This window comes from Myotis lucifugus, unplaced genomic scaffold (genome assembly GCF_000147115.1).
Source record: "Myotis lucifugus unplaced genomic scaffold, Myoluc2.0 scaffold_70, whole genome shotgun sequence".
Taxonomy (NCBI): Eukaryota; Metazoa; Chordata; class Mammalia; order Chiroptera; family Vespertilionidae; genus Myotis; species Myotis lucifugus.
The window spans coordinates 249,852-275,426 of record NW_005871118.1 but is presented as its reverse complement, the minus strand read 5'-3'; the positions used below and the strand labels follow the sequence as shown (position 1 = coordinate 275,426).

Sequence of the window (25,575 nt, the reverse complement as noted above, 5' to 3'; positions counted from 1 at the left end):
CTGCCTCTTGCACCCAAACATCCTCCAGCTGTGAGTCTTTTCCTTCTCTGTATGTAAAGCCAGTAAACGAAACCAAAAGCCCTGGGGAAAGGGTGAGGAGAGCAACAGAAAGGAACCTTCTCTTTTGTGAAAAAGCCCGCCACTGGCTGGATCTTAAAGAAAAGCGGATGGACCTTTTTCTCTTGACCGTGTGCATAGAGCAAAGCGCCGATCCTCGGGCGGAGGGGTCCTTCTCGGGGTTGGAAATAAGTTTCACCTTTGTGCTGGGGCTTCTGCCACAAGATGAGACATTTACATCTGACGCTAAGAAATGATTGGTTGTGGGGAAAAGAAAAAAGGAAAAGCAAACATCTGTCTTACAGGTTAGCCTTGAAATTATACTGTTTTCGTTCTGTCATGGGATACCCGGCTTTTAACTCGCTGGTGAAGTCTGCGAGGCTGGGTTGTTTGCATCTATTTTTATCTCATCCACTCGGCCCCGGGTTCAGAATAAGGTTGCTGGTTTCCTCCCAGAGCTCCCAGCCACAGTCAGCCCTGACCTGGGCAGCCGGGGAGTGGAAGCAGCTTTTCCTTGGTTGGGAAGAGGAACGGTGCTGTGGAGAGGAGCCCAGGCGGGATCATCCAGGGGAAGGCCACGGCAGATGGTGGGAAGGCTGGGCTTTCCACAGGCCGAGCGTCAGTGCCGAGGGAGCCTCAGAAAACGGCAGCTGCCCCCGTGCCAGCGCACAGGGCAGACCCGGCCGGGCGGGCGGTGTCTCCGAGCCAGAGCAGGACAAGGGCACGCACAGCCGGGCACAGACTCTTAGCTGGCTCTCCACGTCAGCATGAGCAGTGAGCAGGGTCCTGAGCAATTGGCACATCAGCCTATCAGAATTCAGGAGAGGTTCTTTCTCAAGTAAAATTCTAAAGAGTCAAAGGATGAATTTGGACAGTGATGGAATGGATGACATCATCAGTCAAGAATCCCCATTGGATATGGAGGGGAATTATAAAAAGGTAAGGGGGGGAGAGTTCTTTTGTTTGTGAACAATTGGACCATTTTTCTAACTGGGAGAAAGATCACCCTTGAGAAGTGGCCAAATTCCACAGTCAGTGGCCATGGCCATAATATATTCAGGAAAGCTGAAATGCACAGAATTGAATACATTAAGCTGGGAAAGCACTTCTTTCTGCTTTTCCCAGCTTGTATTCATTAATATATTTTAGCAGTAACTGGAATACACATGTTGTTATTCTGAAGTTGAAAAATTTATATTATACATTTACTTGCTAGGCAGGCTTTTTATATAAAGGGAGAATTTTTAAAATTACTGACATGTTAAAAATTCACCTGCAACTAAAAATTACTAGAATGTTTAACCTATCTTTCTAATTTTGACCTTTTTTTTAAATATTAAGTTTTACAAAGAGAAGATGTGGGGTTTTCAAAATTTGATACGGTATCTACTAATTCTTTGCTTGCCTTTTCTTTTGAAAGCCGGTGAATATATTTTTGGAATGTTTTATATGGTAATTGTCTGGTAATAAGAGGCCCAAGTAAAAATAGCTTTAGTTATATGGGCGAGGTCATGAAATTAAACTGCAAGTGTGTGCTTGTCCGTCCACAGAAGGCTAAACACATGCTCCGTCCTCCCTTATTATTTTCCCTAAGTCAGATGTAGGTCACGGCACAGTACAGGATGAAAGAGAAGGGCCCTTCCATCATGGAACTAACACAGGAAGACTTGCTGCTAAACTTCTAATTTGATCAAGTATGTCACCAACTTTTTTCCCCAGAGTGAGAGACAGAAAGAAGCTTCTCTCTTGATAATAATGCAAAATATGGCAGTTTGCATCTTATATGCATAATTGTGTGTGAGAATAGGGGCTGTTTTGAGTATATGCTTTCTTTCTTAGAGCAGCCCAGAATAATTTATGCTCTTTCTCCAGAAGCTGAAACTTAAATATGTGAGAGAGATTTAAATGACCTGCCAGGTTGCCCTGCGTGGGTTTTGTCCCTTGCGATCCCCAAGGAGGGAATGAATGCCCGAGGTGGGAAGTGCACAGAGTCCTGAAACCCTAACACCTCTCAGCAGTCCCCTCCTGCCGGCAGTGGGTGCAGCAATCAGAGTCGGTCACTTACCCAGCCCCGGACACGCCTCTCACCCTGCCTCTTACGTTCAGGGCCAAAAGACGGCTCTCGGTTTTCTTTGTTAAAACGTCTCAGATAGAAAAGTGTAGGTCAGTTTGCACTTAGGAAAACATGAAAAACATGCCGTTGCTCACGCAATAACAATAAAAGAATGGCCCCTGTAGTTTCGTGCTCCTTAGAACCTGAGAGCCCAGATGCCTGGGATGAGTGAGCGATGATAGGAGGCAACCTGATACAGCACGGACTAAAGCCACAAGCTTGAAAGGCTCGAGTGGCTTTAAAACATCAACAACAACAATACAGAGTTGCAGTGTGAAGCCCATTATCTAACTGAGGCAGTGGGATGCCACGTGAGCTTTCAGGAGACCTGGTGTCTGATAGGTCAAGTACGAAGCACCCCTAGATGGAACCCTTCGATGAGGAGGATGCCAGAGGTCAGGCAATGTTGTTCTGGACCCTAAACATGAGAGTTGTTCTCTTGGCGGTTCAGCTTTCTAACTGCCTTGCTCAGGCAAATGCTTTCAAATTTATGCATATTGTGTTTACTATGAAGGCTTCATTATGCTAAAAAAAAATACTAGTCTTAATTTCATTAAGAACGTCTGGCAAAACAAGGCAACATATGTTTTCTTTAAAATACAAAGAGCAGGAAAAGAATTAGGTAGTATAAAAATCACTTTTCCTAATTGGAATCTTCTTTTTCTAAGTTTTTCCCCCAAATGTTTTGTTTTTGCTGTTTGGTTGACTAAGTAGAAAATTAAATTAGGTGCCATAAAGCAGGGGTCTGCAGGCTTTTTTGATCTTGTACCCATCAGTAAAATGTTTTTGAGCCCATGCCTCTAATATACATATATTTTATTCATAAGTTACATATACATATCATTGTAAAAATATGTTACATACATATAAAACATATAGAAATAGATATTTTTAAATAAATGTTTAAATATAAATTCAAGTTTTCATAATTTCTCTTTCCCCTCCTGTGACTATGAGGTCAGTTGTCAAAAACAGTTGGAAAATTGATATACCCCGGCCTAGATATGACAGAACTTCCTATACCAGTTGCACTAATAAATGCCACATGGGTACAGGGATTATTTTACAAGATTGTAATAAAGTCAGGCAAACAGCCTTCGGGGGGAAAGGTCACTTTCCGATACTAAAATTAGATTCCACCAGGCGGGGGAAGGAAGAGAGTAGGCATCTGTTCCCTTTCCTGGGGGAAGGTCCTGGCGGTAAGCAAGATGTCTCATTAGGATCTCTGGTTTACTCAGTAGCGGTGAAGCTGTACTCAACAGAACACAGATCTCAGTATTTAGGAGGAAGGCCTACACCCTGGCAGAACCCAAGGTGTGTATGTTCAGTCGCCATTGCCCTGCCTTGCTGTGCGCAAACCGCCCCCGACCTTCTGGTAAAGCCCACACAGCTGATTGTCTTTAGGAGCAAGCACGGAGCAAGTCCAAGGCCAGGATCTCAGAAGAGAGAATGGGCTTTCCCTCAAGGAGTTTACAGTGTGTGTGGTGGGGGGGGGGGGGGGGGGGGCGGGAAGGAGGGAGCACACAAACAAGCTGATAGGGATGATGCTGCCTGGATGTTCGGACAGCTAGTGTGGACCGGAAAAACACGCAGCTTGTGTCCTCTCAGAGCCTGGAAAGATCCAAGTTACACTGATGGAGAGAGAGGAAATCAAGAAAATGTAACATAGACGGCAGAAGGCTGGCTCCCACTGTGTCCGGGAGCAGAGCAGACCCAGGGAAGCCATCCGACCTTCCGTCCGTCCACAGGCTGCCCCTCGAAGAGAGGAGCGGGAACAGGCCTGTGCAGTCGAGGACAGGACGGGGAGGCCTGCTCGCCTCGCTTTGTTCCTCCGAGGTGCTGTCTCTAGTGTTGTGCATCCAATTACAGTGAAAGATTAGGGAGGAGCCTGTGAAAACATTAAAAGGCTGGAAGGAACAATATTTAAAGTGAAGCCACAGCTGCGCCTCATGTTTTTTTTAAAAGGTGAATGGGAATGACTGCTGGAGATAAACTGCAATAAACAGGAACACAGAATGCCAGCTGCCATTCCAGACAAGAGCTCTGCCCTCCCCACTCAATTACGGAGGAAAAGCAGCCGTCGACCTCCATTAACCCTCCCGTCTTCCTGTCTGTGAGGGCTGAATGCGCTGGAAGGACTGCTCAGTTACTGAACCCGGAGCCTGGGCCCACCTCGCCACCTGGGGACCATCGCTCCTGCTCTCTGAGCCAGGGTCTCCCTTCCTTTGAAGGGAGGAACTGGCCTGGAGGGTCTTAGAGGATGTAAATATGAGGCCTCGGCTCCTACTTCAGGGTTCTTCCCCGGATATCACCCTGTTCACCAGCATAGTCAGGGAACGGTTGTTTCAAGTAACTAGATTTTCTAGGCATGTGGTATGTGAATTATAGCTCAATAAAAGTAATTAAACCACACACACGTAACAAAAAAAAATGTGTATGGTTTATTTTTCAATTGAGATATAATTTATATACCATAATATATGAGGCACAACTCACATACCATTTCAAATTTTGATGGGTTTTAATATATTTATAAGGTTATGCAAACCACTATTGTCTAATTCCAGAATATTTTCATCACCCCCAAAGAAACACTGTATCCATCTGCAATTACTCCCAATTCTTTCCTCCCCATACATTAATCTGTTTGCTGTCTTTTTATTTTAATTTATTTATTTTAGAGAGACAGGGAGAGAGAGAGAGAGAGAGAGAGAGAGAGAGAGAGACATCAATGATGAGAATCATTGATCAGCTGCCTCTGTACGCCCCCTACTGGGGATTGAGCCCACAATCCGGGCATATGCCCTTGACCGGAATCAAACCTGGGACCCTTTAGTCTGCAGGCTGACACTCCACCCACTTAGCCAACCGGCTAGGGCTGTTTGTTGTCTTTATGGATTTGGCTATTCTGGCTATTTCTGGCTCTCTTTAGTCCCTTCTTCATATATATATTTGTGCTGATAGTACTACAGATGTCTCCCATTTTCCCCCCTTTTACTGCCTCCTCCCAGCTCCTACTCCCCTCCCCCCCCCCAGGTCTTTACTACCTTATTGCCTGTGTCCATGGGCTGTGCATATAAGTATATAAGTTCTTTGGTTTATCTCTTTTCGTCCCCCCAACCCCACATCAAGTTATGGCAGTCTGTTCATCTCTCCCTTTAATATTCACAGCTACCATTTAATAAGTTTCTCTCTGGGACAGGCACCATGCCAACTACTTTCTATATAGCATTTCATTTGATCCTTAACACAACCTAAAAGATAGTAGTAGTATCTTTTTTTTTTTTTCCAGAAAAAGAAACAGGGGCTTAAAGGGTTTCTGTAATCTGCACTAGGAGGTGTCAGAGTCAAGATGTGGACTTGGGTCTTCTTGACCCCAGCTTCCCTGCCCTGGCCTCCTGCTCTCCTTCCTGGTCACGTGCCTGTGTCTGGCACCCCCAGACCCTGAGTCCACCGTGAGGTGGGAAATTGGGGACATTGGCTTCCTGGCAGCTGTTTCATAACCATCCAGTAGGTGTTTCAGACTGTTGTGTCCTGACAGTGACACTGAGTGACTGCGATGGGTTTGCAGGCCTCTGAAACGCACCTGATAAAAATAGAGCTCCCAGATAACAGTGTGCTCGGTCATCTGAGGACCAGAAGGAGCCCAGGATGCTCCCAGCAGCTCATGTTTGGGACACGCTGCTCATAAGGGAGGAAAACTTGAGTTTTCAGCAGCGTCCCCCTAGGACTGAACGTGGAAACACTTGCACTACAGTCGTCAACTTTGTGGACTGCGCCTTTGGTTCCATTACCGTCACCAAAGTTCCCATTCAGCCAGTGAGTGGCTCCTGAAACTTCAGCCCTAGATTAGATGTTTGTTAAGTCCCTTTGCTCTGGTCCTTAACAATGAGAGCATTCAGGTCTTTGGGAGTCTGTACAACAGCACCTCTATCTGCCTGCCTCTGTGTATACCGTCCCTGTAGCGTGGGGACAAGCAGTGCAGTCAACAGGCAAAGCCGTCCTCAGGGCTAACAAGTAATTGCAAACATCTCCATTCTGCACTGGCTCCCAGCACTATGGTTGCCTGCCCGTTCTCAGGTAAAGCATGTCCTGGAATCCTCCCCCGTGGGTGCCCTCCTGGACTTCGGGTGTCCCAGGCCAGGTCTCAGCACTGACCAGCAGTCCGGCCTGACACCTCGTCCAGAGGTGCAAAATTAAAAGATTTCAGTAGCCTTTCAGGAAACCTTTCTGGACTGTTTAGTATAAGTGTCAAATGGAAACCATGAGAGATGCAAACTGAAAAGAAAGTATCCAGACTTAGTATCCATTCAGCCCCACCCCAGATCTTCTGAATCAGAAAAATAGTCTATGTTTTTGTACAAGCCCTCCAGGGATTCTCATGAAGATCCTAGGGTTATTCAACTTATGTTTCCACTTGTCATCAAAATCTTCCCCGGGGATAAAATAAGGTGCAAGAACTTGACATGACCCACACAGTGCAAATAATTATGCATGTGCCATTCAAAAGTGTGAGACGTATTTTCTCATAAAATGCTCTTTTTATATTTTGATCTTGTGACAAAACCCATGGTTTCAGAGAGAAAATAATTAGAAAATGCCACCAGTATATTTGGGTGTTTGTTTGTTTGTGTTTTTTTAGTTTCTATTTTAAAGAAAATCCGCCTAATGAACAAATAAGTTGTGTACCTCTGCTTCCTAATGTTTAAAAGGACTCCACACTGCAGTGCTGCCCCTACATGTTCGAGGAAAGCCGCCCTTCTTAATGAGCTGTGGAGAGAAGAGTGACTGTCATTTTTCTAAAGGAAGAGCACTTCTCCACAGGGGGCTCCGGAATAGAATCCCAGTGCATTCCCGGCGGATGCTGCTAATGGCGATGATGCCAGATATCACTAGGCAATGGATTGCACTGAAGCCAGGGGATCATTAATTGCTTCAGAACAGGCATCCTGGCAAGGCCTGGGCAGGGGCCAGACGGCCACAAATGAGATCCACCTGGATGCAGGGTCTGGTCATTCCTCATGGAACAGATTCGTGCTCAGATAAAGAAGAACCAACCCTGTTTCATCCGGCTACTTGATCTGCTCCATTGGTGGAAGCCGTGGTTCTCAAAGTGTCTGGACTAGCAGCATGAGCAGCATCTGGGAACTTGTTTGAAATGCGCTCTCTCAGCCCCACCCCAGATCTCCTGAATCAGAAAAATAGTCTGTTTGTACAAGCCCTCCAGGGATTCTCATGCATAACCAAGTTGGAGAACTACTGGTATAAGAAATGTGTGACAGGCAGAGGGCCACCTGTGCAGTTCTCCTCTTGGCACACCTGTGTCACAGCCACCTCCTGGCATATCCTGGGTTCCTTGATGGGCTGTGGGTGACCAGGGTATCCATCAGCTTCTGGCACAATGCAGCCCAGTCCTGAGGAAGATTTTCCTCAATGGCGCATTGTTTTCCTCTTCCCCTTGGTGGACAGTGTTGCCCTGGTCATTTATATGCACCCTGATGTGTGAGAAGCACTGACCAGGTAACAGTTATGCGATGCAGAAAGGAGGACGCTACAGGCGGTATCTTCCAGGGCCAGTAGTGAATTGAGTACTGTCAGCATTATAGAGCAAGCACACCCAATAACCAGTAAAAGTAAGGAACCAATGGAGCTGGAGAGGAGGGGAAGATCAACCCAGGGAAGGGATGGGAGACAGGGCATTTGGGGGAAACCGTTCCTGTACACCTCTTCCCTTCCCCACCACCGAATCCCGTGTGGGTGTTGTGGCTCCAGAGCTTCCGCCCGCCTTTAGTCCCGCAGCACCCCTGTGCCATTTGCATCAATCGGGTCCCCCAATGATTCTCCAGACCAATCCTCTTCATGCATCTTCCTCCTTTGGGGAGTTTAAGGACCTCCTTCCTCCTGGTCAGACGGGCCCTTTCCGGCTACGCGGGCTTCCATCATCTGCACAAGGAGCCAGAAGGAAGCAGCTGTTGGCAGCTCCTGAGCACCGGCTGGCTTTAGTTTAGGGTTAGGATGTTATTTCCTGAAGTGTGCTCCTGAGAACCCCAGTGGCCCTGCAGCTGTCCCCACAAATATACTGTTTGTCCATTAAATAGAATTTAGAATGCAGAAGATTCTCAGTATTCCGCCTGTAAATGTCTGTGCAGATTCGCAGGTGAAAGCCTAGGTGGCCCTGCCCCAGAGACCAGCGGCACCAGATGCTGCTGGCGAGGTGGGCTGGGCCAGAGGGATGAAGGCAGGACCGGAGGAGGGCACTTGGGAGCAGTATCCGTGTGGAAGGGACGGTACATGCCACATCCTGAAGAAAGAATAGAAGGGACTTGGGGACAAACTAGATGTGGGGACAGACGATATCTACCCAGGCAGAACCAAACACCTCTCTTTGTTCTTGTCAAGTTTGGGGGAGTCGCCGCAGAAGAATGATGCCATGGGAAAGGCTGAGCAGCACCGAGCGGTGGTCTGAACGGGCTCCCCAGTCTGTGTTCTGAGATAGTGGCTCACAGGGTGCCCCCAAAAGCCATTGTGAGCCTTATCTGCCCGGGCACAGGGGGTGGCAGGAGGGAATTCAGCGACAGGCGAAGACAAAAACTGCCTTTCCAAGCACATTGTTGCTCTCATCTTGGTCTTGAATAGCTTTTCTGTCTCCTGGTGATGAACCACTATTCCTCAGTTGCCCTTGTGCTTTTGCTGGCAGTATCAATTTTAGATGTTTTACTTTTGTTTGATGTGGGTATTTCCCAAGGCCGTTTTAGGAGTGGATGGGGGCTCCCCTTGTCATACACACAAACTGTGTAGTTTTGAGTCAGCCTCTCCCATTCCTGTACACCTCACTACTCCTCATCCTAGGGTATCTTTGGGCTTTGGGGGGAGGGGATTGGAGGACATACTTGCTCTGCAGGTGTAATTCCTTAGAAAACAAAAAGGCTTTGAAACCACACACACACACACTTTGCACGTATGGGCAACCAAAAGGAAATTGGGTTCCAGTTGTTGAATTTTAAGAGAAAAGGTATTTGCTAGTCAGTTGCATCATAATTACTTAAAACATTGGAAATCACATTTGTTCCCAAAGGGAGAGTGAGCAGTGGTGTCAAGGAGACTGGCTCCGATGAGAGGGTGTTTGCGTTGTAAATATCTGTGGTTGTGATTAGGCCTTGGTATATGCTTTGCAGCCCAGGGCTTTCTCCTTCCCTGAGAAAGCATCACATCCGTCTCAGGAAAGTCGTGGATCTCTAGCTCTTTAATTCTCACCTTGTGTCTAAGTGTCCAGCTGGGCACCTTACTCATCAGTGTGAAGGAGCAGAAAGACGTAGCGCTGGGAGGATGGGCTGGAGTCCTAGCTCCTCGATATCAGTGGGTAACCTTCCATCCCCTCGTTTCCTCACCTTCAAAGCAGGAATTGTTGGAGGATTAGCCACAACAGCTACCATTGATGGTAGGTTTACATGAGCAGGGACCAGGTACAGCTGCTGAAGAGTCTACTTAAATTCTCTCATTTAATCCTCCAATGTCAAGTGAGATCCTTTCCCTCTGGACTGGGAAGGGCTGTGCAAGCACAAAGACATCAAAGACAGGACAGAGGAAGCAAGCTATAGACTTAAACTACAGAGTAGTTAGACTTAAAATTCTAAAGGACTAAGACCCTTGATATAAAAATTTCAAAACTCTCAGAACTTTATAGAAAAATAAGCAAAGCTAGGAGTAAATAAATTCAGAGGAAAGCAAGTACTATAACTAAAAATATTTAAATATTTAATCTCATTGGTAAAGAAATTAAAATAAAAAGAATGCCTTTGACCGACCTATCAAATTTAAAGTGACAGCAGTTTGTTAAGTGAAAATCCTCAGTGTTAGCCAGGATGTAAGAGAAAGCTGTACCCTTCGCGTGGCTCGTGGGCATGTAAATTGGAGCAGCTTTCTGTGGAGTCGTGTGGCAGAATGTGTCCAGAGCCTCAACAAATGTTCACATTGAGCTGATCTGGCAATTCCACTTCCAGGAATTTATCCTGAGGGAATAATCCGACATGTGGGCAGGATTTATGTAAAAATGCTAACTTATGTTGCTTTTCATTGGATGTAGCCTGAATGGTTAACATAGGGTAGAGCGATGGACAGCCCTTAAAAAAAATTGAATTTTAAATGAAATGAGGGACATTCTCAAAATACAATAAACACTATAAACTCAATTTTATAAGAAGAAAAAAATGCACACGAGATTTAAAAGCTACAGAGAAATATACTGAAATGTTAGCAGTGGTCTGTATCTAAGTGGTGGGATTGTGCGTGACATTTATATTCTTTATGCTTTTCTTGATTTGTTGGATCCAGAGAGAGAGAAGGGGGAAAGATGGTGTATTATAGAACAGTCCCCTTCACACTGTTAATGAAGTATTTGGGTAGAGAGAATTGTAATTCGTGTAAATGGAATTCTTTTTAAGGCCTTCTCCAACATCTATAGCTCAAGTAGATCAGAAAAGGCAGACATGGAATCTAGGGCACGTTCACACATTCACACCTGGAGTAGGTGTCTTCTTCAAATAAACCTCTTCCAGACCCCAGGCTAATGTTGGACACCAGCGAGTTGTTGAGCATAAGATGTTAGGATCTGTTGTTATCTACTGTTTTTATGTTTGGGTACTCAGTTCCATTCAACAGTTTTCTGATTAGAGGACATTGAGTGAGGCTCTCTTTTGTCTATTGTATGGACTGAGAAACAGGTTCACTGACTACATTCAATCTTCATGGCAGATTTGGGGATTTTGAAATGAATTTATTTTAAATAACGATTGATAGGGTTCTATTTTGGCAGGGCCACCACCAGTTCTAGCCCTGCTTGTTTGGAAGGGTGGGTTTCTTTAGTTAAGGTTCCCAGCAGTGCACTCACAAGTATTTATGAAATTAAAGGCATTATGGCTTCCTTTACAACCTCATGGCTATTGTCTCAGAGCTCAGTGCTGTGCTGGCCCAATAAACCGTATGAAATCAGCTGTAACTGTGTAAAAGTAGACTTTTGCTTTGTGGCTGTATTATACACTAAATTAGGGTTCCCAGACCCAATTCCAACGTGGGGGAATTCCCTGCTCCCACACCAACAAATGGTTCTGGACACCAGCAGGGTGCCCAAGAATTCAACTAAATTATGACGCTGTCTGCCCAGAGGGTTCAGTCCCAGAAGACACCCCACCCCCTGACACACACACACTTGAGATGCCAGTTGCAAGTCCAGGCGTTGACCTACTGGTTATAAATAAAAGATTCCCACAACCCCCTCTTTGGGTTCAATTAATTTCTAGAATGGCTCACAGGACTCAGAGGATCATGTCACCTACCAGAACACTGGTTTACTAGAAAAGGCTATGACTCAGGAACGGCCAGATGAAGAGAGACATGGGGCAAGGAGTGTGGGAAGGGGCACAGAGCTTCAGTGCCCTCTCCAGGTGCCCCACTCTCCCCACATCTCCATGTGTTCACTAACTAAGTTCTTCAAACCCCGTCCCCAGAGGTGGGGAGAGAGGCAGAGACTGCAAGTTCCAACACTCTAGTCACATGGTGGGTTCTCCTGACAACCAGCCTCCACCTTAGGTACTTTCCAAAAGTCACCTCATTCACATAACAAGACACCTGTGTCCTCATCACTTAGGAAATTGCAAGAGTTTTAGGAGTTGCGGGCCAGGGGTATGGGCAAAGTCCACATATATGTATCATATACATGATAAGATGTCTCTCCCTGCTTCTCTCTCTCCCCCTCTCTCTCTCTCTTCCTCCTTCTTCTTCTTCTTCTTCTTCTTCCAGGGGTATGGGCAAAGTCCACATATATGTATCATATACATGATAAGATGTCTCTCCCTGCTTCTCTCTCTCCCCCTCTCTCTCTCTCTCCTTCCTCTTCTTCTCCTCTCCTTCTCCTTCTCCTTCCTCTTCTCCTTCTCCTTCTCCTTCTCCTTCTTCTTCTCCTTCTCCTTCTCCTCCTCCTCCTTCTCCTTCTCCTTCTCCTTCTCCTTCTCCTTCTCCTTTTCCTTCTCCTTCTCCTTCTCCTTCTCCTTCTCCTTCTTCTTCTCCTCTCTCTCTCCCTCCCTCCTTCCCTCCCTCCCTCCCCCCCCTCTCTCTCTCACACACACACAGTATCTACTAGTATGATTCACTTTCCTTAGTATATGCCAAAATGGGGGGATAGATAGATAGATAGATAGATAGATAGATAGATAGATAGATAGATATGCCATCAATAACTATGATAGTTGAAAGAATGCTTACAGTGTCCAAGGACTTAAAAATGTTAGAGGAAAGGAGAATAGAGATGAGTTTTCCTTGAATTAGAAGCTCTCAAATCTATTGAAACAAAATATCTGGTCCTAGAGCCGAGGGAATGTATATTTTACACATGATCTTAGCCAAAAGGCTGAGAAGCAATGGGAATGTCTAAAGTCTCTACAGGAAATTCTGACGCAGCTGTTGAAGCTGTTGAAGTACTGGCTTAGCGGTACTGCTCTGACATATATTTATTTTGTGCTGTCCACCTGTGGCTGTGGAGCTCTTCAAATGCAGCTCATGAAATAAAAATGGAACTTTTATTTTAATTAATTTTAATTAGAATGTAAACAGCCGCGTGTGAAGAATTTCTACCATGTGAGAGCAGCCTTGACCTAGGTGCACTGCCCTCCAGTTGCGGGGGAAATGAAGCCATTTTTAGCACATCCTTCCATCAGGTGTGCGTTTTGTCACAGTGACGCTCAGACAATGGCTCAGACTTTTCACAGTTAACTTCTGGGTTCCAGTGGCAGCAGATGTGGCTCCAGAACCTCCTACTGGAAGGATCAAGGGGCCACTGTGCCTTCTGTAGCCACCACACCCAGGCACGTGAGCTGGGTTTTGTAATCTAGTTTGCTCAGCATAGTCTTTAGCCTCCCTGCTCAGAATGTACAGTGATGCTGTTCACAGCCTTCATCATCCCACAAAGCAAAACCAGGACCTCTTTCTCACCCAGGATTTCTAACTCATGATGTTCGTTTTCGTAGTTGTTTTATTTTTAACTAAGGAAATCATTCCTAATCTTCTCTCCTGTTGTTTAAAGGGTTTAAAAGTTCAGCATGGTGAGTTTTTATGGGACTTTTATGGGAAGCCGAGTGTTGTAAACATACCCAAATTATCTCCGTAGTGCCGTTTGCCAGATCCTTTCCTTTGCACATCGACCTGACTTCCCTTCAAAATATGAACCAGATGGGTTCAGTTAGCATTCTCCAGCTCTTCCACACAGTATGTTAGGGCATCTCCTATTCTGAGCCTGGTGAGATCAGGATGAGTCCTGAACAGAAACGAGACAGATTGTGGTGGCAGCAGAGGCTGTGTCCATCCGTCCAGGACCCTGTCCCCGCGCCATAGTGTGGCACCCCCTTCTCATAGAGGTTCAGTGCATCCTGGTTGAATGAATGAATGAAAATGTTCTTGCTGTAGACAAAGTGGGCTGAAGGGATGATCAAAGGAAGAGAGAAGACAGGAATCAGGGAGAGGCCCCGTTTGGGATAAAAGCGAGTTGATTTAGGACGAAATGCTTGCCCTCCACAGCATTACTCTGTCGAATCTAGCAGGTAAGAAGAAAGATCATAGCTCCAGGAAATCTAGCTCAATGCTGGTGAAGATCTTTAGCACCACAATGGTGATTCCCTAGACCAGTGGTCCTCAACCTTCCTAATGCCGTGACCCTTTGATACAGTTCCTCATGTTGTGGTGACCCCCAATTTCATTGTTACAAATTGAACATAATTAAAGCAGAGTGATTAATCACAAAAACAGTATGTAATTATATATGTGTTTTCCGATGGTCTTAGATGACCTCTGTGAAAGGGTCATTCGACCCCCAAAGGGGTAGCGACCCACAGGCTGAGAACCACTGCCCTAGACTAACGATCGGAAAGGCTCCGAAGAACTGAAATTGTTCGCAGAGGTGGAACCAGGAGAGGCTGGTTTAATTCCAACTCTTAATAATTCAAATGCTCTTGGCTGTGGCCTATGTATTTATTTTTCATCTAATGTTACAGTTCTAAGAAACTTAGCAGTTAGACCGCCTATGGTTGTGATGTATCTGCCCGCTTATCGGCATTTTTTATTTTCCTGAAATTTTAGGCACAGAAAAATGAGAGAGAATCTATCCGACAGAAGTTGGCACTCGGGAGCTTCTTTGATGATGGCCCAGGAATTTATACCAGCTGCAGCAAAAGTGGGAAGCCCAGCCTTTCCTCTCGGTGAGTGTTCCTTTGAATTGATTCTCTGATATGTGTACCTAATGGGTTTTGTCATCTGACCACTTGTCTAATAAAAGATATCCTTTAAGTCCTTGAGTATTTTTTTTCATAATACTATCAACTTTATTTGGATTCTGGACAGACTTCTCCCATTTGTTGGGTTTGTTTATTGGGGTTTCGTTTTGGGGCTTTTTTTGGCCAGTTTGCCAAGCCACCTGAGGTCAGATTTCTATATTTCTTTTTTTTTTTTCAAGACACAGTACTGTTTTTGCACTGTGATGGGGGAATCAGGGCACACTCCAAAGCTGGCTGATGCTAAGAGAAGCATGGCAGATCACCAGATTTCCCATTAAGCAGTCCCAAAGCACCCAGCATTGCTTCCCTCTTCCATTTGATTGTAGTAAATACCATAACTGAGAAATACAGTTCCCACTTTGAGTATTTGATGTTTATTACAGAGCTTAGCTTGTCCTCCAGGTGGTTTTTCATATATATATATATATATATATATATATATATATATATATATTGATTTCAGAGAGGAAGGGAGAGGGAGAGACAGAAACATCAGTGATGAGAGAGAATCATTGATTGGCTGCCTCCTGCACGCCCTACACTGGGGATCGAGCCTGTAACCTGGGTATGTGCCCCTACCGGGATTCGAACCATGACCTCCTGATTCATAGGTTGACATCCAACCACTGAACCACACCAGCCGGGCCAGGCAGTTTTTGTTTATCTTAATTTATTCAAGATTTCATTGCTTATTTATCACTATTTCAGGATATCTTTGATTATTTGCATAGCTTCCAACTCCAATTAAAATTATAATTTTACCTGGAAAATAAGGCTATCAGCCAGAACTTCTCAAACTGTAATGTGCATATGAAAACCCTGGGGATTTTGTTAAATTCTGAGTCACTCGGTCTGGGTGGGGCTCAAGATGCTGTATTTCTAACAAGCTCCCAGCTGATGTCCAGACTGCCCATCCATCAGTGACACTTTGCTATGTGAGGATATAGACCATCTCAAAAATTAACTGTTATAAATATGGATATTCCAAGTGGTTAAAACACATAGAACTTTGTTTTAATAAAGGTAGTAGTAACTGAACGCCCATCAGTGTTCTCTTGATGTCTCCTCAAATGGCTGTTTCTGGTTGGAATGCCTGCGTCTTCCTCTGGGCTCTCTAAGAGTAAATACTCCCCGTATAAATACTGGCTAATTTCACCATGTTAGGCCAGGGGTGGGAGACACATGATGGCATTTACACACTCATTCAGCCAATAGATTTTCACTCTGTCCTTCATCTGAAGCCTGGAATTAGACACCTTCAAATCTATTTACATTTCTCTGGCTCTCATTACGCCTTGTACTTCAGTCTGATCCTTAGACTCATCTAAATCAGCAAGAATCAGAAAGCACACGCATGCTCACATATATGCATGTTTAGGGTCACTGCAGGTGAATTAGCCCGTGCAGAGCTGAGGCACCTCTTCCTCATTCCCACGCTTTTCATGTGCCATTTCAGAGCTGGGGGCTCAGCCTTCCCTTTGCTGCAGAGCCACCTGTTCCCCCCACAGCGGAGTGCGACAGGAAGAGCTCAGGCCTGGGCACCTGGACACCTGAGGATTAGTCTTAGTTGAGCTTCTAATTTTGAGACTTGGTTTTATCACGCCTTAGTTTCATTTTTGTAAAATGAGGGGGTTGGACCATAAGTTTTAATAGATTTCTGCTACTGCCCTCTAATGTTCCCCAAAATGCCAAAAAGTTTTCTTCTAGAAACTCCATTTCTCTGCTCAGCAATGTCAGATCTATCGGGTCCAAATGGAAGATTCTTGTTTTTTAAATGAAAGTTAGTTCAATAGATATAGATATAGATATAGATATAGATATAGATATAGATATAGATATAGATATAGATATAGACATGCACACACATGCATACATATATATGGCTGTGAAAGTGAAATAGAATCAATGAAAACTGCAAGGCATATAATAACACAAAATAAAAATAACAGCCCTCTTTATCCTTGTTCCCTCTCCAGAATTAACTCTTTGTTTTTCTGGTATTTGCCTGCATATCTCTAAGTAAAATGCTTATCTTCTTGGTGATTGCTTTTAAATAACCATCTTTTGACCACCTTCTGTGGAAATTTTGGGTTTAACTCTCTTTTACTGCCCCCTCACAGATATATCTATAGTATATTCCAAACTCTGTTCTCTTCGTGGCCATTTCACAACTTGAGGTCAAATAACTATTCAATGTTGACTTTATTAAGCTCATGTATTATTCATACTGAGCCATATGCTAATCTATGATTACTTGAGAAATTATATTGTTTGTCCTGAATTTAAAATTGCCCCGTTTTTCTTTTTGCTGGTCTGTGATTTCGACTGCTATATCATATTCCACTGTGTGAATATAATCAGTTTCTTCTGCCACTTTTCTGATGATGGGCATTGGGTTGTTGCAAAGGTTTCGCTCTTGTAAACAATGCTGCTTATAAATGTGCTTGTACGTGTCTTTTCCTGTCTGTGTGCAAGAGCTTCTCTTTGGTGTATACCTAAGGGTGGAATTGCTAGGAAAATGCATGAATGCTCACATTTAGACGATAATGCCGATCTGATTTCCAAAATGGTTGCAACAAGTTTCATGCCTACCAGCAATGTCTCAGAGAGCCTGTGGACCCATAACTTTTCTAACACTTGATATTGCCAATTTCTTTTAAACTTTTGTTAATTCAATGGATATAATATGGTATTTCATTGTGTTTATTAGACATCCTGTTTCCTCTTCTGCAAAATGTATATTCAGGTCTTACTGGATTCTCTGTGCTTTTTAAAATTAATTTATCAAAGTTGTGTAGTCATAATACTAATCCTTAATACGTTGTAGGTATTGCAAGAATATCCTCCCAGGTTGTAGCTTATTTTTTCAATTCTTCAATGTATCTTTTATGACCACAAGTTCTTAATTTCAATACAGTAAATTTTTATCAAACTTTTCTTTTAGAGTCAAGCTTTTCTATGTCTAATATAAAAAAATTTTCTTCTACCCCAATATCCAAAAGTCATTAACCTAGATGTCAAACCAAGAGTTAAAAGTGTTGATTTTTTTAAAAGTCTGTAGTAAATTAGGAATTGGTTTCTGAATATGGTACAAACAGAGCAAGGTGAGGGTCTAGGTCAGGGGTAGGCAACCTTTTTGTGAGTGCGTGCCAAAACCAGCAAAATCTCTGACTCAAAATTTTTCTGCGTGCCAACCCTACTTTTTTGAGAACACGTTACACTTACTTGATATCTCTTAAGGTGTACGTATGTGAAGAACCTTGAAGAAATAATAAAATTCATTTGAGCGACAAAAACACAGTATATGATGATGAAAAATACATTTATTTTTTAATGTATACATGTACACTGATAGTCCAACAGAAAGCTTTATGATTCCATTTGATATTATCAGTGGGACTTTTGCTGCTGCATCACTGATGACAGAGATTTTACATCAGGTTTATATTTCGTGACCTTCAGAGATATGCATGAGCTACTTTTCATCCGTCAGGCTACTCCTATTACGTGACTTAACAAAATTCATCACTGAAAACAAAGATTCACAAGCGTATGTGGATGAAAACATGGAGAGTAACGCTGTTGAAAAGTTTTTTAAACGGAAAAAATTGTCTGGAATGGCATTCCAAGTCCTCAATAGTTCATTTTCGACACTATTGAAATTGCTCTTCCCCTCTCTCATCAATCCATGTCTATGGTCTTTAAGATAACTTGTTATGTAAAATTATTTATTTATCTAAGATGCACCTACACTGAATTTATCTGAAAAATTAAAAAATCGATATTAAGAAAAAAATTGTAAATGGAAGATTATAAGAGAGGGTTTCGCGTGCCAGCAAAAGTTACTGGCGTTCCATGTTTGGCACGTGTGCCAGGGGTTGCCCACCCCTGGTCTAGGTAGTCCTGTCAGGCATTGTCAAATACCTCTCATCCATCTACATTTTATCTCCCAAATTTTTTCAAATTCTCTTGTGTGCTATTATCAACTCTTCCATTTTCTTTGTGTAGGTTTATACCTTTTTTCTTCCTTTATCATTATAGTAGTAGGGTTTCAGGGGAGAGATTCAATAGCTGTGTTCAGTATGCCATGCTTAAATAGAAGTCTCATGAAGGTTTTTATTTTATTTTTTAATGATGGTTTATATTCAGTATTATCAATATTATTCTGCATCAGTTTCAGATGTACAGCATAGTGGTTAGTCAATCCTATACTTTACAGATTGGTCCCCCAAAATATTTCCAGTACCCACCTAACTCCATACATAATTATGTGATATTATTTACTATGTTCCCTATGCTGTCGTTTACATCTCTGTGACCATTCTGTAACTACCAATTTGTACTCCTTAATTCCTTCACCTTTTCCACCCAGTCTCCCAGCCCTCCTTCCTTCTGTCAGTCTGTTCTCTGTATCTCTTGAGTCTGTTTCTATTTTATTTTCTTTAGATTCTGCATATAAGTGAAATGATAAAAGAAATACCTTCTCCAATAAAACCCTGCGCAGAAACCCTGTGTGTAAAACAAAGCAGCCCTCCCCTGGCTCAGGAGGACTGAAGGAGAGGGACTGGGAGAACCCTGCCCGGAAGGTGCCCCCCCCCCCCCGATCCTTTCCCTTCAGTGCCTCTCCCCGCCTCCCCTGCCAGCCCCCAGAGCCCACCTGAAACCCCTCTGGCAGAGCAAACCTTGGAAATCACTGAGTCATCTACCCCCTTTGGAGACACAGATATCGAAACACATGTATTTCACAGCAGCTCAGAACAAGCTACACTTGTTGACTCGCCATAAGGAAGATTATTTTTATCCTGTTCTTTAGATGTTTTTATCTGCACATGCTGGGATGAGCTCATCCTCTGTGAGAACAGGATGACTTCTTGGATACCCCTTAGGATGATGATTAATAATGATACAATGTTTCTAAGAAATATCTCTTTATTGCTGTAAGTTTAAAGTCTGCAAAGACTGACTGTCATTCCCCCTCATCGGTAATAATGTAGGAGAAAAGCCGTAGGAAATGTTCAGTTGCATTTGTGTAACCCATATTCCCCATCCCTGTTAGAATTCATTTTTTCCTAATGTATCGCAGTCCCCGAAATTCTTCATTGAGCCAGAAATACCTCACCTCTTACTTAACAAGAGTACTTGAGGGATGTTAGACCTTTCAGGGCGCCGTCGTGCTCACAGGTGTTGAGTTGGTTAAATAATCAGAACTAGGTAAATCCTATATGAATGTACTACTCTGAAGAGCTCAGAACTCAATTTTAAATGAGGCTGAGGACTAAAAATTAATTGGCCAAACAATTAAAAAGTGCTGCACTTACTTTTAAGGCGGGGACTGGCTACCCAGATACGTGGGATATTTGGCAGAGTAATGGAGCACTGTCTATTTTAAAAGATGTGCACTTACCTGTAAAAATTAACTTTATACACACATTATGTGAGCAATTATGAAGTAGCTTGAGGTCTTCGGGAAGGTGTGTTTAAGCTGCTCCTGTGAGTATAAGTCCTTCTCAGTTGTCCCCACTGAATTTTTCTAATTGATGTATCTCCTAAAGCACTCTTTTTAAAGAGTGACACGCTGTTAAATGTAAGCTTGGCTTACAGTAATCCCATAAAGATATTTCATGCCTAATACTGTAGCAAAAGAATTTTTTATACTGATTCATAACTCAACTAATTAAATTTGACTTATACTGAAATGTGGCAAATATAGGAAGTGCCATTTTTTTCTTCAAAATTTGCTCATCCACACATAATCAGCCTTTCACACTGAGACTGTCTGACCTTTGTCATTTTTTTCTATTTAAAAATGTTCCAGCAAAAAGCTTTTAAAAGCTTAAAAGGAATGAGAAAAATGAATTACCTATTTTTGAAAAAAGGTTTCTAAGAAATATTAGGTATAATTATGTTCTTAAAAATAAATATTCTTTTTTATTAGGAGTGTAATAATGTCCTATAAAATATTTTTATTGACCACATTCATCTTGATCAGCATTGTAATTTGGATTCTGAGTTTACCAAGCTCCGTGTTATAAAAGGAATGGAACCTGGCTTGGCTGCTGGGGGACACAAGGCAGAGTGGCCGTTAGCGGGAGACATCCAGGAGGTCCTTCATTGTTCAGGCATTACAGCCTGGTCGACATTGTGGAGAAAACTCCCCGCCTTCCTCCTGCTCCTTTTCTCAGAGGAGCTGCACAGTAACCTGGCTCCCCCCTCTCTTCTTACCTTACCCCAGGATAGGTTTCATTTACATGCATATAAGCATAAATGCAATCTCACACAGGCTTTTTCATAAAGCATATGGTGTAGCCTAGAATAGGTCATACTCTTCGCTGCAAATATTGTGAATGTTGTGAAAAGCAGAAATTCCCCAGAGAGCTTTGGAGCAGCTGGTTTGAATAATGATTACTGTTTCTTTATTTCAGCCATTCCAACCTCCCCAAATCAAAATGCATTCCGTTCCTGTTGTTACAGGTTTATTGGTGAATGGCTGAGACAAGACCAGTAGTAGATACCCACCATCTCCTTTGGTGTTTGGGTTAGGGGATGGGGCGGGGGCGGGGGAGGGCACCATAGCCTAGGGAGTGGTATCCATTGGACAGGTAGCATTGATCTAGAGAGCCTTTAAGGAAATTAGATTCACAGGAGCCTTGACTATGAGGAACTGGGAATCTGTATAATCTGCCACAGAATCACAGGTCGAACCAGCATCATTTTGCCAGGAAAGCGAATCATCCTTCTGTCTCGAATGGTAATAATGTTGGCATAGCTTCCTGGAAGAAGTGAGCAGAATGGTCATACATACCCAACATGGGTGAGGAAAGAGGTTGTCCTCTTTCATGGCAATGACATTTGCTTTCTGTGACATCTTTCTTGCAGTAATAAGTGCATACTATGGCAACCTATTTACTACATGCAGCCTATGTTTTAAATTTCCTATTGATCTCATACATATGTACTAATAATTAGCTTAGAAACCCTTTGTGTTAGTAATTCCAAGGTATGCATCTTTGCAAATGGAAGTTTATAAATTCTTAAATATTATTTGAAAAGTCATCGGGTAATCTACAGAAAACCTATCATTTTTTTATGTTCTCCTCTAAGTATTACCTCTAGTATTTTAAAATGTTACACAGTTTTAAAACTGAAGCAAGATTTGAAGTGGATCTTTTGAGGATCAATAAGATTAAAATGGCAAAACAAATTTAATTATGTCAGCAATTCTTCTCTTTCACAAACCTGAAAGAAAAGCAAATTGGTATTTGAGAAATTTTCTTTGTCTAATAAATAGCCTCGCTTTATAATAATGCCAATGACCCCAGTTTAATTAGGTGCAATTAATTTTGTGCAAGCGAAATTTGACATCTTGCTAGAGGCATAACCAGCTGTACCCTGTCTTATGAATTTTTTTTTTTAATCACCAATGAGAAGTCACTGTCGGAGCTATTGCAAAAGGGTGGGAAGCAGGAAGAAAAAGGCCACAGGGCTGGGGTTTATATTTAAAAATGGCTCCAGCGGACAGCCGAATGTTTAATTAAAAGAGCTTCTGGGGATAATTTTTCATTGGTGCATCATCTTTGACAAGTTGTCACGACTTTATTACTGCAGTTCACACTCCCCTTGGACACGTGTCGGGACACACGCTGCTCATGTGAAGCTTGGGCTCCTTTGAGAGCTTCCAAGAGCATTCACTGCCACTAGAAAACACTCTCACTGCCTTAGGGTGAGCTGTCCTCTAGGGGTTGAACACAGTCTCTTTGTTCGATCCTATCGAATGTTCTGTGCCCCTCAGATTACTCTCATTCAGATTGTCACAGGCATGAAAGACCCATGGAAGCTATTTCAGAAAACCACTGCCAATTAAATGATGACATGCCTCCTCACACTTAGAATTTTTATTTTAGTTGTTGCAAGAGTCCTTTCAGACTTATTTGGGTATACGCTTCTATCACACATGTCTTTGTGCATGCAAAAAAGAAGAAGAAAAAGTGGAATCTGTTGGTTGAGTTTTTCCGTAAGCCTTTTCATATTCAGAGTCCAATTGTCTGTGTAAGCATGTTCCCTCAGAGTTGTCCGCCTTTGCCTCTCGCCTCGCTGTCACCTGTGGTGGTGAGGACGCTGCGCATCACCTTCTGAGCCACTGTCCCAGTCGGCAGGTGGTGGTGCTGGGTCTTCGTTGTTCTCATCAGAGGACAGGACTGGTCAGCTCCCGGGGCCGCCTCCGCCTCACTGGTCCTTAACTGGCTTGTTGGCCGACGGGGTTACAGTTCAGTCGAGCAGAACTGCCACCGGCTGCCTGGGTGGCCAGGATCGTGAGGCGCATCCTGATTTTTAAAGATGGCAAGATGCACACAGCCACGCTTCACAGAGCCCAGACGGTTCAGCACATCTACTGCATTCTGTGCCATGACTGCTTAGAATCCGAATGACCATGAATTAAATCATGAAAGAGAACGCCTTTGAGATAAAGCTTACTGTGCAACCAAGCCTAAATGGCAGCCCCAACACTTTCTTAAACATGAACATAAAAAGTGGTGAAGGCAGGCAGTGATTCAGCATTCACCAGATTAAGAGACTTGGCCATTTTCACAAAATCCAGGCACTGACTCTCCAGCTGCCATAATGTTGCCCCGACCACAGGAATGTTACCCAGGTCTGGAAGGGGAGAGCAGCTGAAAGTCAGCAGCAGGTCGGGAAGATAAAAGTTTAAACTCTGTCTGGGTCTGGGCTGAGCGGGATCAATAGGCAGGCTGGCTTTCACAATACAGATGGTTCGATGCATGTCGATTGTTCTACAGCAGTGGTTCTCAACCTTCCTGATGCCGCGACCCTTTAATACAGTTCCTCATGTTGTGGTGACCCCCAATTTCATTGTTACAAATTGAACATAATTAAAGCATAGTGATTAATCACAAAAACAATATGTAATTATATATGTGTTTTCCGGTGGTCTTAGGCGACCCCTGTGAAAGGGTCGTTGGACCTCCAAAGGGGTCGCGACCCACAGGTTGAGAACCACTGGTATAGAGGCTGTTATCTACTGCAGGTCCAAGGAGAGAATGGGGTAGAGACTGGGCTGGAAGGATGTCAGTAGTTGAATCAAAGAGCCCATCCTTCCTCCAAGATGATCTCCTACCACCCAGCACCCTGTGGAAAACAAAATCCCAGCCTGACTCATCTGTGAGTCACGGTCCCTGCAAAGGCACTGTCTGAGTCAGACTCCCTGCCACCCTCTCCCAGCTGTCGAACATTTAATCCCACTCACCTTTTCTCCAACACATAAGCGCTAATCAACTCGCCCATTTTCTCTCCTTTTCCTTTTTTAATTCCTGCGAAATGCCCACATGGCAACTCAGAAGCACTCAAAAGAGAAAAACATAAAGTCAGTTCAATTGCTCCAACCAAAAAATGCCTAGGTATATTTACTTTTTGGTGCAATATCTCCATATTTTTGTTTACAAGGTTGAAATCCTACTATACCTACTGTTTAGGCTGTTTTTCAATATATCGTGAACATTTGCCCATATTCACAACTTTCTACTGTCATATAGATTTCATATATCTCATCAAAATATACTTAATTCATCTCTTAGACATTGGAGTTGGTTTCAGTTTTTTTGTTACATTTTCATTTTGCTTTATTGTTTCATCTTCTCCTTTTTTCTTCCATTCATGAATTTATTCTATTCTTCTTAAAGTGACCCTGTATAATTTAACCTCTGGGCCTTAGTTTTCTTGTATGTAAAATGGAGGTCAGAATACTTACTTTATGTATGTCTGAGGATCAGAGGTAACTATAAAATACCTAGCACGCAGTAGATGCTCAAAAATGGTCACTCTTTTTATTTCAAATGCAGATTGCTTAGGAGTCATTAGGCTTTCATTAGGATGAGAGAAGACCACATTTGGTGCCTAGGAGAAGCCTCGTTCTGGGTCTTCAGCCAATGCTAAAGAACAGTTGTGGTGAAATGCATTTTCCTAACATTAAGATCCTGTAATTCCGAATTTAATTACGTGGAAGTGGTCATTAGTGAAGGAACCAGACACTGGTGTGGAATCAGGTCCCGCAGCTGCCTGAGAAATGCGGTATTTATAGTTCTCTGGAGAACAGGTTAGGGCGGGTGCTTCACCAGAAAAGCCAGTGACACCCGGAGAGGGCCTTTCACACGTCCGCACCTTTGCAGCTGCTCTCAGCTTCTGCTGAGGGAGCCTGAGCCCTGTAAGATGTGGGTCAGGACGGGCCACAAAGAGGGAAACTTTCCCCTTCCCCCCAGTCCTCTTTAGCACATGGTTTGAAACAACCCTTCACATCTCTGGGCTCATAACTGCTGGAGGGTCGGCTTTCCATCCCTCCCCTGCATTTTACCCCTCAAACCCCCTTCACCAGGCCCTCCTTTCTTCTGCACTTTCCTGCTTGTTCACTCTTCTTGGTTAACAACTTATTAATGCATCCCAGGTTACTAAAGTATGTCTTTTCTCATATATAAGACTAGAGGCCCTAGTCTCGGCCTGTGGGAATCGAGTGAAACTGGCCCGATACACGGATTTGTGTACCAGTGGGGTCCCTCGGCCTGGCCTGTGGGGATTGGGCTGAAACCGGCTCTCTGACAACCCCCCCGGGGTCCCAGATTGCAAGAGGGCGCAGACCGGGCTGAGGGGCCCCACCCGTGCATGATCGAGGCTGGGGAGGGACCGCAGGAGGGCTCCAGGGCATGTCCACCCAATCTCTCCAAGTCCCCATCAATCGGCCAGACCCCAGCAGCAAGCTAATCTACCAGTCAGAGAGTCTTCCCCCTGGTGGTCAGTGCATGTCATAGCGACATCAAACAAATGGTCAGACACTTAGCATATTAGGCTTTTATATATATATAGACTAGAGGCCCGGTGCACAAAAATGTGTGCACTCGGGGGGAGGGGGGGTCCCTCAGCCCGGCCTGTGCCCTCTCGCAGTCTGGGACCCCTCAGGAGATAACGATCTGCTGGCTTAGGCCTGCTTCCAGGTGGCAGAGGGCAGGCCCAATCCCTAGGTGCAGCCCCTGGTCAGGCTCAGAGCAGGGCCAATTGGGGAGTGGGGCACCGCCCTGTCATGCA

The 25,575-nt window shown here is 43.8% G+C and overlaps 1 protein-coding gene across 3 annotated transcripts in view; it reads left to right on the top strand.

The window, feature by feature from the left end:
• SCHIP1 (schwannomin interacting protein 1) overlaps positions 1 to 25,575 on the top strand; it is a 119,570-nt gene that overhangs the window by 73,714 nt on the left and 20,281 nt on the right. For 2 of the 3 annotated variants that reach the window (XM_023755148.1, XM_023755147.1), the window contains one exon: positions 14,294 to 14,412. In XM_023755148.1, coding sequence (XP_023610916.1) covers positions 14,294 to 14,412 — 119 coding nt within the window. Of the gene's footprint in view, positions 1 to 665; positions 997 to 14,293; positions 14,413 to 25,575 lie in introns of those variants that run through there. The other variant, XM_014457158.2, reaches the window with a different exon arrangement.